The sequence below is a fragment of the Manduca sexta genome, chromosome 2, assembly GCF_014839805.1.
Source record: "Manduca sexta isolate Smith_Timp_Sample1 chromosome 2, JHU_Msex_v1.0, whole genome shotgun sequence".
Taxonomy (NCBI): domain Eukaryota; kingdom Metazoa; phylum Arthropoda; class Insecta; order Lepidoptera; family Sphingidae; genus Manduca; species Manduca sexta.
This window is the reverse complement of record NC_051116.1, coordinates 3,823,277-3,840,388: the sequence shown is the minus strand read 5'-3', so window position 1 is coordinate 3,840,388 and position 17,112 is coordinate 3,823,277. Positions and strand designations below refer to the sequence as shown.

General features: G+C 33.9%; 1 protein-coding gene across 3 annotated transcripts; it reads left to right on the top strand.

Moving 5' to 3' along the window:
- The first annotated feature begins 223 nt into the window (after positions 1–223).
- Positions 224–16,642, top strand: LOC115451955 (stress protein DDR48). 3 transcript variants are annotated; one of them, XM_037438173.1, is made up of 26 exons: positions 224–312; positions 1,712–1,732; positions 1,806–1,844; positions 3,330–3,356; positions 3,694–3,921; positions 5,414–5,458; positions 6,150–6,167; positions 7,535–7,582; positions 8,514–8,573; positions 8,688–8,708; positions 8,791–8,814; positions 9,218–9,256; positions 10,023–10,037; positions 10,125–10,172; positions 11,127–11,150; positions 11,235–11,294; positions 11,922–11,933; positions 12,343–12,378; positions 12,735–12,752; positions 13,116–13,160; positions 13,232–13,249; positions 13,657–13,713; positions 13,803–13,820; positions 14,943–14,999; positions 15,878–15,889; positions 16,514–16,642. In XM_037438173.1, the coding sequence occupies exons 1-26, from the start codon at positions 259–261 to the stop codon at positions 16,556–16,558; spliced, it is 1,089 nt and encodes a 362-aa protein (XP_037294070.1). In that variant the 5' UTR covers positions 224–258; the 3' UTR covers positions 16,559–16,642. The 3 variants fall into 3 exon arrangements, with proteins under 3 accessions (XP_037294070.1, XP_037294075.1, XP_037294074.1); XM_037438178.1 differs by lacking the exon at positions 3,694–3,921 and adding an exon at positions 3,644–3,667; XM_037438177.1 differs by lacking the exon at positions 11,922–11,933.
- Positions 16,643–17,112: the final 470 nt, after the last annotated feature.

The following is a 17,112-nucleotide window of genomic DNA, read 5'->3' as shown; positions in this document are numbered from 1 at the left end:
ACCTTGTGTACTGTGGTCGCTATACGGGTGGATATAAAATATATCCTACCACCAGAAAATGATATTATTATATCTGAAGAAGACATCAACACTTAACCGCCAAATATAAATCCATTAACAAATACATTCGACTAATTGTATTTTTAATTTTCTAGATAATCGATTTCATACGTCCATGTATCGATTAATATCGATTATGCATGGAATAGAGTTGTATATAAGGCCGTAGACTCAATTCTGATTTCGTCAAGAAGCAATATGAAGTCCATAATAATACTTTGTATTTGCCTGTCCGTAGTTATTGTTGCATCGGTAAGTTATCTTTACTAATATTATACATTTGTTTATTGGCCTGTAGGGGCTAATCTTTGGAACTTCAGAATCGATTTTGAAAGTATTTTACTTGTGAATTTTATTTTTTAAAACTTAAACAATGGCTGTAAAGCCTATAGCCAGAAATGCAATATCGTTTAGGGAAATTTTTCAATCAAACGGCAGTTCAGTGAAGTGGTCTAAGGGAATGAGAGAAGGGTTTAATATAACTCGTTATTGTTACCTATTGAATAACGTTTTTAATTTATTAACTAGTGACTTATATTATAAAAAGAAAAGTTTATAGGTTTGTTCGGCCTAATCTCTGGAACTATTGAACCGATTTTGAAAATTCTTTCACTAATAACAAGTTACATTAGTCCTGAGAACTAAAGGCTCCTTTTTATCCTGTAAAATATTTATCTTCTATATGACCTATATAAGCCGTAAGCAAAAGTTATTTTTATAATTTAAACCTATTCTAAACCTCACTACACCATCAGTGGCGAAAGATGAAATTTTCCAAAAGAGAAGCCGACATATACATAGGTATTAATATGCATGAATGCGGTCTGCAAATCATTCTAATTCGATTTTAAATAATTATAAAAGTGAAGCCGGCAGGAATCGGGTTATATGGACCCTTAGCTTCTGACTCCTATTAAATGATAAAAATGTCTAAACTCATTGAAATTAAACACTAATTATTACTGTTTACTTAAGGGGCTAATGGCACGATTATATTGCTAGCACGTTAAAGGTTTTATATCGTGAGTTATTGAATTCGATTTAAGCCAAACAATTCAAAGTCTGTATATTTTAATAACGAAACGAATTGTTGAAAACGCACGCACTTTTAGAATGGATTTTTTGGCGTTAAGCCTCTCCATATCACAAGAAAAGAAAACATTATAATTACACCATATCCATGTCTACCTACCCCTTTCTTGTTATGACTGTTAATACTAATAAAATCTAGGTTTAAAATATATAGGTCTGCTAATCCAGAGAATCAAATATGAACTATATGAAAAAGCGGCGAGCCTAGTTGGTTGTGGAACGGACTGCCGAGACGAATGTCCTCAGGTTCAAATCCTAAGGGCACACACCTCTGACTTTTCTAAAAAAAAATGTTTGTATTTTTTGTAAATTATCGCTTGCTTTGACGGTGAAGGAAAACATCGTGAGGAAACTTTGCATACCTGAAAAATTCTGTATAGGAATTTTTGAGGGTGTGTGAAGTCTACCAATCCGCACTAGGCCAGCGTGGTCGACTAAGGCCCATTCCCTCTCAGTAGTCGAGGAGGCCCGTGCCCAGCATTGGGTCAGTATATAATACAGGGCTGATATAAATATGAACTATAACCAGCATTAATAATTCATTTAAATTTGTTTTCAGTCAGAGCAACAACAACAGCAGGTTGGTAACTTTGTTACTTTTAAAAGTTACTCGCAGTTCGAGTCTTTCGTTATAACTTTCAATTGTTTCGCAGGAGGATTCCCGGCGGAGGCTGCAGCGGCTTAGTTTACAAGTAAGTCTGTATTCTTGTTTATGGATAGATTTATATATATTACTTGAAAGGCTCATAATTGTGTCGAATGGTGATGAAGAGACCATATAAAAATGTTGTCGACGCCTAAGAGATATATTTTTTATTTTATTAGGTCACTAAACTAGTCATGAACACTAGATACAAAACTCTAAATTTGATCGTAAAAAATTAAGAACCTCGTGCTCGACTTTCTAGAAATAACATGCATAAAAGTAAAATAGGAAGTAAGTTACATTGTGTTTGAGATAATCATATCAAAACGACATTTTCATAATGATTTCTTGTACGCGAATGTCTGACATTGATATAAAACTATTTAACGGATTTTATCGCGGTTTTATTGTACTGAAATGTAATTGAATGATTGATTTCTTATAACCGAATTTCGGCCACGGCGGTCTCAACGGAGATCAGCTACACAGGAGATATTATAGTGCACAAGTGTGTGCAATACACAAGCACTCTCTATGCCTTCACTCTCATAGTCCGGTGAGACAATTCGAAATGACCGGGGAGAGATCAGGCGCAGGACCAACGGCTTTACTAGTTTTAATCAAAGATATATTTCAAACCTTTCAAGCTTGGGCATTATATTGTAGTCCACTTGGTCTAGTCGATTTGAAAAGGTCTTTAAGTGGGCGAAGTCACGTCGCAACAATAATATATTATTAAAGAATAATGTCAGTATTGTAAAAGAACAATATAACGCTTGAGAGTAATGGAAAATTCTAGTTCAATCTAAGAAGATTAAACTACCCAACTGCAGATGAGAAATTCTTAATCTTTGCTATAAAACGAGCAGTAATATTTTTTATACAATCATTGGATACGAAATACACCTTTGTATAAATATTTTAATCAGTTGTAAGGCGCCGCGCAAACGAGAAAGAAACTACACTAATATGAAACAGTTGAAGCAACTATTGCTTCAGTGGCGTAATTTACGGTACAAAGCAGTGATGGCCTCTGATTCGATCCCAGGGTAGTAATATTGGGTTTTCCTGTAGGCAAACTCGGGGTTTGGAATTTTTTCCATATGATGATGGAGTCCAATATCACAGGAGATAAGATACATATTTAAAAAATGGGTACACAAGTTGCCCTTCTGCCTAACCCTTCGGGGATAAAAGGTACGTCTGTTAGTGGTATAAAGTCCCAAATTTCACAACACGTTTAATCCGAAACACGTAATAAAGTTAAAAGGCTCTACAAGTTACTTCAAACGACGAATCTAGACAGTTTTAATGAGGTTATGGAAGTTACGAGTGACTCGCAAATTATGTTAACAAGTTTTAACATTAATTTATCTACGTTATTCGTGACTAGAGTTATTTATAAACATCATGCTCTATCCTCGAAGGGGCAGACAGAGGCGTAACTGAGGCACCCACTTTTCGCCATGTATTTTTCATTGCATGATGCTGATATTATATTATTATTAAAGTTAACGTTTCCTTGTTTTAGCTCGTCGATGACCGGGACGACGATGACGTAAGTATAATAAATGTAATATAAACAAATAGAATATTACTTAAAAATAAAATAAAAAATCTTTCACCTTTGAAGAATACAATTAAGATTATTTAGACGTAACATATGTACTATTTAAACCCCACGTTGAAACACTTTTAATTATATTTGATTTTAATTTTATTCCCTGAGACATTTTTATGATTTGGCAAATTGAACCTTATTCAAGAATACCAAAAGTCCCATTAAATAGACATAAAATAATTAAAAAAACACTAACTCCAAGCATTTCATCAAAACATTTTCAGAAAATCACCAAACGCGAGACACAGGTAACAATAATTTAATATCATTTTAGAGTTCGCACAAACATGATCATAACACTCGAGATAGAAACGATGACGTAGAAAGCAGTGATAGATACGACAAACGTGATAGAAGTGACGACTCATATCAGAAGCGTGATGACCGCCGTGATAGAAAAGACAGACGTGACAGAAGCGACAGTCGGTTTGAGAGGCGTGATGATGATCGCCGTGATAGTCGTGACAGGAGTGATAGACATGATAGCCAAAGGTCTGATGACGTAAGTATATATAATCAGTCTAAATCGCAGAGCACAGAAATTTAGGTAGAAGCTGTTGGGCGTGGCCGCGTCGACATTTGCTCATATAAAACTACAGGGTCATTTTGACATTGCGTTACTATGGAACCACATACTTATCTACTTGAAAATAATACTTTATAAGTTACTAAACCGGAGGTGTAAAATAAAAAAGAGTAAGTTTCGAACAAAATAAATATCGATATAAAGTAATTTTAATTAAAACTTCTAATGCCTCTACTACTACTCTAAGAGAATTCGTCGCAGCAGCAACATCGTATTCCAGTTAGAAATATTCCCACGCACACATCATATTCGCACTACACTGCAAAAAGATAAAAAAATTAAAACTAAATATTATTTTTGATGAAAATATTCGTTATTCTTGGATAATTTTTAGCACACTGTTAACACAAAGTGAAGATGAGTATGTAGTTTTATTTAGTAAAGCAACATAAAAAAAAAGTCTTTGTAATGTAATGTCCTCAATGCTCATAACTCAAAATTCCTTATCTAACATTTTCGTAGTACCAGAATTGATTATTCGAATATCCATAGTTGTATTTAGAAGTATTAGCTCCTTTGCTTACACTCTGTTGTAAATATCTATTGTAAGCATTGAAAGGATTGCATTATTTGTATTAGTGTGCATCTGACATAATATAAACTCGAACTAATAAAGCACGATGGCAGTTTTAACCTTATTCATGTGTTCTGTGGTCTAGATCATGAGTAAACGTTCAAAACGCTTCATACAAATAGCCTGCTTTATACAAATACAGCGCGGCGATGTGTGCGTGAGTTTTCACAGACGCTTCGTCCGGCGTAGAAACCAGTTCGCGCCGGATTCATTGCGGTATATGCTTGGTCTCTGATTGTTACTTATTTGTTATTGATTTTCATGCTGTGGGCATCGTGTAGCGCAGACTCTTAAACTATAGAAACACCACTCTATGAAACAGTTGTTCCAACCGTCTGCGCTACGCCTACAAGTCTAGACATGTGCAGGCTAAAAATAAAGGATCTCAATTGATATCTATGGATCTAATTTAAGAACAAACCATTCAAAACAATCTTAAACTTTGTTCTAACTGTTACTTTTTCACTGATATCTATTGAGATCGATTGATTCCGCCTGTAAAAAAAAATAATACACAGTTAGAAAACTTTAGATCTACTTCTTTCTTTCTTCTTCAGCCTTTATTTACCTAATGCTGAGTAAAGTCCTCTTCCATATTGCGCCGCTAGTCCGGTCTTGGGCTTTCCGCATCCAGTCTCTCCCGGCCGTCCGAATGTTGTCGTCGGTTCAGCTTCGCGGCTGCCTCCCCACGTTCCTGTGCCCAGTTCTAGGCCTCCATTATAGTACCTTTCTCCCCTATCATACCTCTGATGTACGGCTTCTAAGATCTACCCATTTCCACTTCCTTTGAACTAACTAGATCAGATAAATAAACTAATCTCTTTACTTTGTCAGAGGCAAGACGATGACCGTGACGATGACTCTTCGCGCTCTTTGAGAGTAAGTCTTGGTCCATATTAAGATTCTTTAACGGCAAATGTAATTTCATTGTACCTGAAGGTAAGCAGATGGTAAAATATCGAATATCTGGCTTGTTCGGAGGATATACATAAGCTGATCCTGGACTGTGACTCACGAAGGCCTTACGGTACTTATGGCGGGTTTTACATTTTGTGTGCTGGTCACTACCCGGGCAGACACAAAGATACCAACCATCTGCAATATAATATTGTTTCTACCAGTATATCTATGCAAACTTATAGATGAGATTAGTTTTTACACTAAATACCGAGACGTGGAAACCCCTGATGGCAACCGCCCCGACCGATAATAGTAACAACAGAACTTCAAATTACAAAGTACTGGGTAGCATCCCATTACTGGTGTCCCTGGGACATAAGATGTTAAGCCTCATCAAGCCTAGTAATTACACTGGTTATAGTGTCCTTCATACCAGAATACAACAATGTAAACTACTGCTTAGCGGTAGAAATAAATATAGAGCCCGCCTTGGAGAGCCCTACGACCAGTGCGCTCGTAATGTGACCTACCCAGGTCAACCTACATATATTTACATAACAGTACGCAACACTAGAAATACCTGGTGGTACCTACCCAGTCAGACCCATGCACAGGAACACTACCTTTTAGAATACATTAGATTCTTTCTGAATTACAAATTTTCTTTCAGTCATACTATGGTCATTCGGTAAGTAAAATTTATTATCAGTTTAGTTATAACGACGCTTTAGGCCTTGCTTGTTGCTTATATCCCCGATCAGCTCAATTGAGATCTACTATGTATCTATCTCTATGTACTATCTCTTGTGCAATATATTGCTTCGAGAACATGCTATTCTAAATTAGCTCAATCCTGAAATCACTCCTGTTCAAGATTTCTTTTGCATTTTTATTCCATTTGTATACTTTATTATTGTTTACATATTCACCCCGTCAACAACAACAATTCAACAAGTCAACATTTTTTTTTCTATTCATATAGATCGTATTTCTTCTGCTTTTCATTTCAAACTTGACATTTGAATTTGGATTGCAAAATTGTAGTATAAACAATACAGCAAATCAAACAAATTAGAATTTGAATTGGATATAGGGTAAATAAGAGCCTAATCCCTAATCCTTTCCTGCCAGCGCATTTATAATTATTTATGTATCAAAGATGTTTCTGGACATTGGAATACATTTACCATTAAACGACCCATAAACTCTTTCGCCGATTAATACAAGAAAAAATAACTTTAACTTGCTATACCTTTATCAATCTATACTAATATATAAAGCTGACGCGTTTGGTTGATTGTATGAACGCGATCATCTCAAGAACTTAAAGGTTTTTTCACATTACTTATTCCTGAGTGCTATGATGAATAGTTTGTTTGTTTCACGCGCTTATTAGAAACTATTAAACCGATTTTTACTAATAGGAACACATTACTGAGTGCTACAGTGCTACAGGCTTCTTTTATCCCGAGAGAATTATAAAACGGGACTTTTATCCCACAAAAAGTTGTTTACGCGGAACTGAACCGCCAGTAAATCTAGTAAATAAGATTGAAGTAAAATATACACGTCATTTATTGTCTATGTAATCATAAATTTAGTTTCTGCATTAAAGTAATTAATTTGCTGTCCCGGTACATCTCGCTTTGTACGAGTTAATTAAATCCTTTGATTAATTGTTTCGAGTATTCAGATACAATCTTATTTATACTAGTTTTGTTTGTAACTTCATTTGGGTTAGTTTTCCGGGGTACTGGCAAAATATACCTAGATGTTGTTTGTGCGACCCGAGCAAAGCCTTTCTTGTTACAAAAATCTATTAATCGCTATAGAGATCAATTAAATGCAGAACTGGATCCCAGGCTTGTGCACTGTGCAGTCCCACCCACCACGAAGGCTGCAAAGTCTGCGAAACGTCGGGAGAGAATTATAATATAAAATTCGCGATAAAATTCAAAAAATAGTTTAATTTTAATGTCTAACATTCGCGTAAACATAAGAAATCATTAGGTATGTTTTTTTAAGTTATTATAACTGATTTATAATTTGTTTCAGTACTCATATCCCTACCAAGATTATAAGGGCTATAATAGTTATAATCAGGTGAGTTTTCAGGTTATTTTTATAAGGTTTTGGACCTTCTTTAATACGTATTAAATTATACATGAATTAGCTTTTGCTTGCGGATTCGCGCGCACTAAAGTTTTCCGAGATAAAATTCCACTATATATTTATCCCAAGACAATCAAACCAAACTTCATTGAAATCTGTTCGTTCTTTTTTGAGTTTACCTCGTTCAGACAAAGACCCGGCAAACTCAAAAGGTTACTTTGTTTTATAATATGTAAATCTAAAGATCATATTTTACATACATTATACACATAAGTAAAGAATATCTACCTTATATTTACTGAAAGAAGATCCCAAACATAAATCATAATTATGTCGGCTTTATTTTTTTAAAATGAAATAAAAGGCTATTTTAAGTAAGAACAATACAGGTACGATGTTTTCTTTGTACCTCTTTCTAATTTGCATAATAATAACAGGTCATTGCTTTAAATGTGACCTCAATAAAGGCCGAAAGCGTTGATATCGTCTACCTATTGTAAGAAGTCTATAAGTCACAATTTAAAAATTTCTTGCATCACATATACATTTGTTTATTTGTAATTTTGGGATAACTACGCGTACTTGTAATGTTTTCTATTTCTTTTTTGTACAGATTTAGTTGATTTTATATGATTATATAATAGACTTAACACATATCTTAGATATTTTAATGAGCTATTGTCTATTACCCATTTCTGACTATTCATGACTCCCGACATACCCCTTCGGGGATAAATGCGTGATGTTGAGTGTGTGTGTGTGTGTGTGTGTGTGCTTGACTCCCGATTATTGAATTAGCATAATATTAATTTGTATGGTCCTCATTTTGAAGTATGCAATGCAAGTTCGGTCTATTTTGTATATTCGGCAAATGTTTTTCATACAGGCCTAAAATTTATCATACTATTTTCTTTTTTTTTAGTATTCCTACCCACGCTCTGAGTACAGCGACAACTATCCGTATGCCTACAACCACAACCATGTAAGTACAAAAAAAAATTATATCCCTAAAGATGCGAACCAAAGGAATACTTTTTAATTTTTTACGTATTAAATAAAATATTCGTAAATTATTTTTCCTTTTTTTTCATTTCAGTATTATAAATATAGTAAACCGGTGAGTGAATTTTTCAACTTAAATATTTAAGTTAAATGTTTTATTTTTGTTCCTTTTTTTAATATAATATGTTATTATGTAGTACGGCGACTACTCATATTATAAGGTAAAGTACATTTTTATATTTAATTACTATATCTTTCAATCTTAGGTTTCTTGTACACTTTTGTCATAAGGCCGTTTCTATATTATATTTTACACTGAGATTTTTTTTGAATCGTCTTTTTTACTTATGACGAATATATATTTAACTAAGCTTAAATAAAAAATGTTAGTTACGTATTTTATCATGACTGCCGTGGGTACGGAAGTCCGTCATAGATATCTCTGTATTGTGTATTTCAGTCCTCAAGGGAGAAAATTTGCAACAATTCCTACATTCCTTTAGATCATTGTAGCTAAATTAATTTCTGTACAATCTGAGACTTAATTTTCAACCTGACTACACTATTTCTTGCATGACTCTGAAGAAGTATTTCTTATGCATACAAAACCTTTTTTATATACAGAATTACTACGGGCATAATGATGACTACGGCTACGATTATGTAAGCAACCTACTTGTAAATAGCTTTAAAAAGTACTTCCATCTTGTATTACGAGATGGCGCTTTAATAAAATCAGAGTTATTAAATAAGTGAAAGCAATGTAAATTGCTTCGAGTTCATTGATATGCAACAAGAATAGATTTTACTGGAGTAGTACGACATTACACCTAATTGAATATAAATATGAATACAGCTATATTAATATATAATGGATCAAACCCATTTGCTATAAAAAATACAAAGTAATTAAAGACAACAAAATACTTACTAATTGTGTAGAGCACTTCTAAACTGTTCCGCAAATTGACTGGCCGGTACCTAAATAGCTCTTACAGGGTTTTGTAGGCACTTAGCGAAGTCTAGGCACTAGTCTAAGGCACTTCAGCCTGAATAAAAGTGCAAACAACTAGCTCAACAAGACTCTTAAACGTGCGGAACGTAGCTTAAGACTTGTAGGAAGAATGGAAAAACTCCTTGGTCTTATAAAGTTCTCTCAATCAATATATATCTGTATAATGTGGAAGTAAATGTTCATTTTTACTGTTAATAGATCATTAGTAGGACAAGCGCCTTAGTTTCTTTAGATTTGAGATAATTTCTGATGTTCAAGGTCAATAGTTTAAGCTCCAGCAAATAAAACATATTTTTGTATGTTACTTCCTAGTGATAAAAATTATATCATTTATTGAATAACTTTCGTAAATCTCTTTTAAATTAAAATTATTACATTTACTATAATTAATACTCTAATGTTTTTCTTTTATAGTACAAATACAAATCCGTGAGTAAAAATACAATTTATAAGAAACTTAATGGAATATAACAGAATATTAATATGAAATATCATGTTCTATATCTTTGCTTCCAGTCCGATAACTACGGTGACCATTCTTATTACAAAGGAAACGAATACTACGTAAGTTTTACAAAACATACTTCGCACTCTTAATAAAATAATGACCCATTCCAAAATTGCCAACATGTGGGAATCGTCAAACAACCAATTTCTGTTTGCAACCTTTCAGTTTTTTCCCTTTATTTCATACTATAGGTTTCGTTTTTTACCTATCTTTAATAAGCTCAATTTTATAGCAACTTCAAAAAAAGGTAGCAAACTATAATTAGTTTTCCGACGACTGCCACAAATTAACAATTTTGAAATAGGTCGTTATTTTATTAAGAGTGCGACATAAAAGAAAAATCAGTCTGAGCCATCCCATACAGTTGACAACGATCTTAGCTCAATGATATATTATTTATATAAGTAGGGCTTATAATACAAAAAGTTATGCCCTCTTATGCGCTGGTTACTTGGCCAGTGACTTAGTTTTTAAATCACAATTGCTTAGACGAAATTACTCGTTGGTGGTAGGTCTCTCATATGTAAGAGTCCGCTTGGGTAGGTAACAGAGCAATGTCTATTTCTACCGGCAAGCACTAGTGTGTAGTCACAGTTATGTTCAGGTTTAAAGGCCATTGTAGCCAGTGTAACTACTGGACATAATAAGACTTAACAGCTCATGTCTCAGGATGGCGAGTGCAGTAGAATATCAAACAATACTTTGTAATTCAAGGTGTTGGATGTGTCTACTGTTTATGGGCGGTCGTATCGCTTACCATCAGGCGAACGGCAAGCTCGTCTCGTCATTCAAAGCAATAAAAAAATATATTTCTTGTCATTAAAAATATTAAGCAATCATAGTTCTATGTAATAGAATATTTTTCCTTCTTGTAACGCCTAAAATTCCCTGTGAGAGTAACTTTGCATTAAGTCTATCGTCAACCTGTTTAGTTCATAAAATATAATATACCTTTAGATAATATGCCATCTATATTAAATATTTATCGCTATATAATTTGTATTTTGCAGGGCTATCCTGATTATTCATACAAGGTAAAAAAAGGACCTATTAAAATCGTCTTAAAATTATTTCTATCAATTTTCATACATGCTTCTCACCAATGTTTATATTTACAGAGTTACGGCTATTATCCACGATCTTCAAATGATGATTATTCCTACAAATACTACGACCAAGTAAGTGAATTACTACTACTACTATTTATTAAAAGCGTCGATAGCCTAGTTGGGTGTGGAACGGACTGCCGAGACGAATGTCAGCAGGTTCAAAAGCCAAGAGCACACACCCCTGACTTTCCTAAGATTATGTATGTAATCATTGAGAATTATCGCTTGTGTTAACGGTGAAGGAAAACATCGCGAGGAAACCTGCATACTTGAGAAATTCTCTATAGGAATTTTGAAGGTGTGTGACGTCTACTAATCCGCACTAGGCCAGCGTGGTGGACTAAGGCCTAATCCCTCTCAGTAGTAGAGGAGGCTCGTGCCTAGCAGTGGGGCAGTATATAATGCAGGGCTGATATTATTATATATTACAAGTGTATTACGACCACCTAATGTATTATTAGGCCTCTAGAAATTTCCAAACGGGCCTATCAAAAGGCCTGCATCCAGGGTGGCTGTAGAGGTGTATGTTCAACAGGACATCATGTAACTAATATTTATGATGTAGTGTGTTATTGTCGTAAAAACTCTTTTGTTATGTATTTTATTATTTAATTCGTGACATAAATGTGGATGACCCAAAGTTTTTGTGTACATGATCTATTTTTTTTTATTTTTAAATTCATTTTCATTTTACAGTACTACGGATCGGTACGTTAAATTAATAATTGCAATTAGTTGGTTGTATCAGTATACCATTACAATGGGAATATTTCTGGTAGCATTACAAATATCTCTATGATTGTATTAATAAATTTTGAGAATATTAAATTTTAGTATTTAAGTACCATTATAAACATCTTATAATTGTACTAGCTTAAGCTTCAGCGGTTTCGCAAGCGTGAAGACGTTTTCTGGGATAAAACTTCCGCTATATATTTTCCCGGAATAGAAAGTGGCCTATAACCTTCCCAGGGTCTTAAACTATCTCCATACCAAATTTAATACAAATCCGTTCAGTAGATTTTGAGAAAACGATAACATAGAGACAGACAGAAAAGGGGACTTTGTTTTATAATATGTATAGATTAATAATTTCTGTTAACATTACTTTTTGCAGTCTTACTACCCATACTACAAAGGCTATTATGATTCGGTAAGTTTACTTTTACAAACAATTTTATGAAAAAGTTATGATAAATAAAGTTATTTACAGTACAAAATACCAATACAAATTAAAACTTTAATTTACGGTACAAAATAACAAATAAAGAAATAAATAATTTTCTTTTAAATTTTTGGTTATGATTAACTTTTATCGGGTTGAAAATCAGCCTTAAAAAAAAGATATTCGCAATCTCTACACATCGAGTACCTAATTACTGAATTTTGAGTATTAGTAGTACACTATTTTTAATTATTGTTGCCGTAGCAAAGCATTAAGCGTTTATTTAAATTTAAGTAATGGTATAATTCTTTTAATAATAATGAATTATTGTTTCATAATTTCAGTCTTACTACAAATACAAAGTGAGTAATTCGGATATCTTAGGTTGAATTTTTTTTTTTTTATGTCGGCGGGATAAAGTGACCTCACTGTACCTGATGGTATGTAGAATGAGGTCCAATATATTTTGACTGACGAGAGATGATTACTCCTTAACAGTCTTCTCAATTATGCCAGCCCGTTGGCTGGATATACACAGGCTGATCCCGAAACGCGACCCCTACGTGTTCCATTGTGTCGGGTTTAACACTTTGTGTACGGTGGTCGCTATACGGGGGATATAAAATATATCCCACCACCAGCAAATATATCCCATACCAGCTAACCAATTTGACTGGGAGGGATTAATTCATGCAAACAACTGGAACTAATGTTTTTCTTTTCAGTACTACCCACAAGGCCGCGACGACGGCTACTACAATTACGACAACGTACGTAGAACAATATATAAAACATTATTACGAAAATAAGTTAATAAAAATGTACTTTTTATTTTTTCCAGTACTACAAATACAAACCGGTAAATAAATTTTAATTATTTCGTATTTGCAAATAAGTAAAATATTTGTCGAATTAAATGTAAAAAAGATGAGCGATTGAAGAATATCCGAATTACTTTTGAATTATATAAAATAAACTGTTAATACAACAAAAACATAAGTAACGCCAGGGGGCCTTATTCCGTCTACGGGGGCAAATCCGTCTTTTTGTAATTACAGGCGTTCTATTCGAAGCGCAGGTTTGATAACCGTATAGGTAAATAGGAGATTTTTTGACTGTCTTACCTATGCGACTATCGAAGCTGTCCTTCGATTAGAGCACCCGTAACTGTTAAAAAGACGGATTTGGCCCAATAGGCGGAATAGGGCTCCCTAATCTTAAATGGATAGTATTCGTAATTTATATCTATTTATGTATTTTTTGTAGTACTATCCCCGTTCAAACAGCCGAGATGATGCCCATTATTACAATTCTTACGACCAAGTAAGTTCTGAGTTATTTAATAAAACATTTAATAATTACAAATCGATTTGAAAGTTAAAAAAATTATCCTCAATATAATTTTTTTTCAGTCCTATCAATACAGTGCTGTGAGTACATATTATAAACATTTTTTTTTTTATAATTGTTTTTTAATACTTCCGTTAAAATGTAAAAGATACCTATGATAAAAAAAACATCGTATTCTATACAGATTTATTACCGAAACGATACGATTTTTCTATACAATGTAAAGTTGTAATGGATTTAGCCTTATAAGAATTTTAGTAGAAAGGCACAGTTTATAAGCGGATTTCGATAAAAATCTAATTTGCCGAAGCACTTTGCGAAGTTGAGCGTTCGGAATCTTGTAAAACTCCTAAACAGATTCTACGGCACTTTGTGAAGCGAAAAAACTATATTAAAAATTATTTAATTAACCAAATCCGGGATTTATATCAAATAGAGTTCATTAGGAACATACGAGAAAGGAAACGATTTTACAATTGATTATTCTGTCGCATTTTCGAAATTGAGTTTTTTTGATTAGCGGATTTTTTAATCTCTTTTTGTTTTGTATCTGCTATTATTACTAAGCATGGGCAAACTCATATAAAAGAAGAAAGTTATTCTCCCATTGTTTTTGATTTGTAGTAACTAAAATATCACTAATGGCTGTGAAGTTGAAATCATGTTACATACTTTCAGTTCTTACAATAATTACGATTTAATTGCGACCGATAATATGGCGTTAATTATTGTTAGTTATAGTATTTCTTAGGATAAACAATGGCGTATTGTCGTCAGTAAACCTGAAAGTACTGACCAAGGCTATGGAAAGATGTTACTACCTAAATTAACTTTAAAAGTACAATTAACCACAAAGTAGCTGAAATTTCAAATTCCTTTTAAACTTTGAAACAATTGGTTTTACTTTAGTAGAAGAATTTTCTTAGGGTTGGCTTTATTTTACAGAAAGAAAAAAGAATTTTCGCTTGAATATTTAGAATATGTACAACATTTTTAAACTACTTTTGAGGCTAACTGCACATTATATATAAAAAAATGTCCAGCTACGTCGATATATGTGTCAATAACTAGTAATAAATGAATAAAAATGCATTTCTATGTTATTATTTCAAGATAAATTAAATTTGTTATTTTGGCACTTACCTAGTAGTTATATAAGAAATACGATATTTATGAAATCAGTACAATTTTTATATTTGCAGTACAAACCAGCCAGTACCGACCACCACTACAGCTACTACCCTTATATGAGTAAACCGGTAAGTTTAACAGAATCGCTATAAGGTCAAGGGGCTCTATTCCGTCTACGCGGGCAAATCCGTCTCTTTACGGGCGTTCTAATCGAATGACAGCTTTGATAGCCGTATAGGTAACAGCGCCGAAAATCCCCTATGTACCTAAACGACCTACGAACGCTGTCCTTCGGTTAGAAAGCCTGTAATTGCAAAAAGACGGATTTGCCCTCATAGGCGGAATAGGACCAGCTGAACTTTTTCCAATCACACGAGCACATACATACCCCTAGTTTTTAATTACCAAAAAAAAAATGCGTTAGTTGCTGCCCTTACTGAACATATATTTGACAAAAATAGGTAATTTATAGTCAAAAGTCTGGTGTTCTATCGCCCGTTAGTCAATTAACACAACTTGATAGTTTTTGCTATTATCATTTATATAATTCGCCATGTAGGACTGTCTCGTGGCGTAGTTGTCTTGCGACACGAATGTCGTACTGTGGTCCCAGGTTCAATCCCCGGGTCGGATAGTGATTAGCGTATTAGTTGTAACGTAACCCTTCAGGAATAAAGGTGTTTGTGTAATAATAGATAAAAGTTAAATACCTATCTACTAATAAATATGTCTACCCGTTTGTTTATGTTTTGGAAGTTGGCTTTATATAATTAAGTAAAGAATTTAGCAATTATTCTTGCAGGCAGGATAAAGAATATTTAATAGAAGTTAACTCATAAAAATTACTTTAAATTCAATTGATGATTTTCCAATACGATTAACATGTCTGTCTTTTTTACTCATTGGAAACTACGGTACCAATTTAAATAATATGCCCCCAGAAAACTTCTACCTTTTGAATTGTTTATCACTTTCATTAACATTTATAATTTTCTTTTCTGTTTAGGCGCGGTATCTCGTAAGTATTTTTGATTATTTTATATTAATACGTCTTTATCTTCCATATGGCGTCGTATTGCACGGCTGATCGCATTTTTTTTTTATACAAATGAATCGAGATTAATAATATCAGCCCTGTATATACTTGCCTACGGCTGAGCACGGGCCTCCTCTACTACTGAGACGGATCGAGATTGGACTTTAATATTATCGAAGGAGGGTAGAAATGTGTCTCACTTAGAGTGAGGGGGGGCGTGAGGTTCCGCTGGCTGTTGGCATTGGGTTCGACCCTAGAATCAGGTAAAGTGAAATTAAGAATTTGTACTGAGAATCAGCTCGACGTCTGGCATTTTGGTCTTGGGGATAGGTTCCTCCCCTATGACATACGACGGAAGACATGGCGAAAAGCGGATGGAACTACTACGTCTTCTACCCCTTAAGGGGGAAAAGACGTGAGTGTGTGCTTTCATAGAATTATGGGCAAAAGTTGATAATAATATAACAAATTACAAAACTTTGCCAGTAAGTAGTAAGTTTTTACTGGCGAAGATTTATAATTAGCTTAGGACTATATCTTGTCCTTAACCTGTACTGATGTTATTTGTCTGTAAATCTTCCTAAAATAAATAAATAACTCTTACAGAGACGACCAGACGAAGATCGCGACGATCAAGACCAAGACAAATGATTCCGCTATCGATAAACACGACCAACATGGCTGCCGTTTCCTGGACTAAAGAATTACATATTGAAATAAAATAAGCTGCAATTATAACTTGTTTCATTTGTGATTGGTGATCTTAATCATACAAATCCCTTCACTTATCAATAATTCCAGCAAGGGGAGCGGCCATTGTATCAAATAGCGACACCCTACTCTTTGCTGGCCACACATACAAACATAAACACAATACTCTCCAGCGACTTATAACTCAGTCCACAATGAAACACAGGAAAAAATCATACGAATACACATAATAGTATATTTAAATTTGCTATAAGTAGACTAGAAAACGACATTACGTATTCTGTAAAATGGCGATTCGAAAAAGCGCGGGAAACCTGTGCACACACATGAAAATGTCAATACGGTATGGCCAGTTACGGATGTTATACTAGCGCCTTGGCTTTGCGCGAGTAGCTAATAACTATAAGACGTGTGATCTGATTGTTACTAAACATCAGTGATTAATCGGCTGGTCTAAAATCTAAATGTCGCATAAAAATAGCTCCATCCATTTT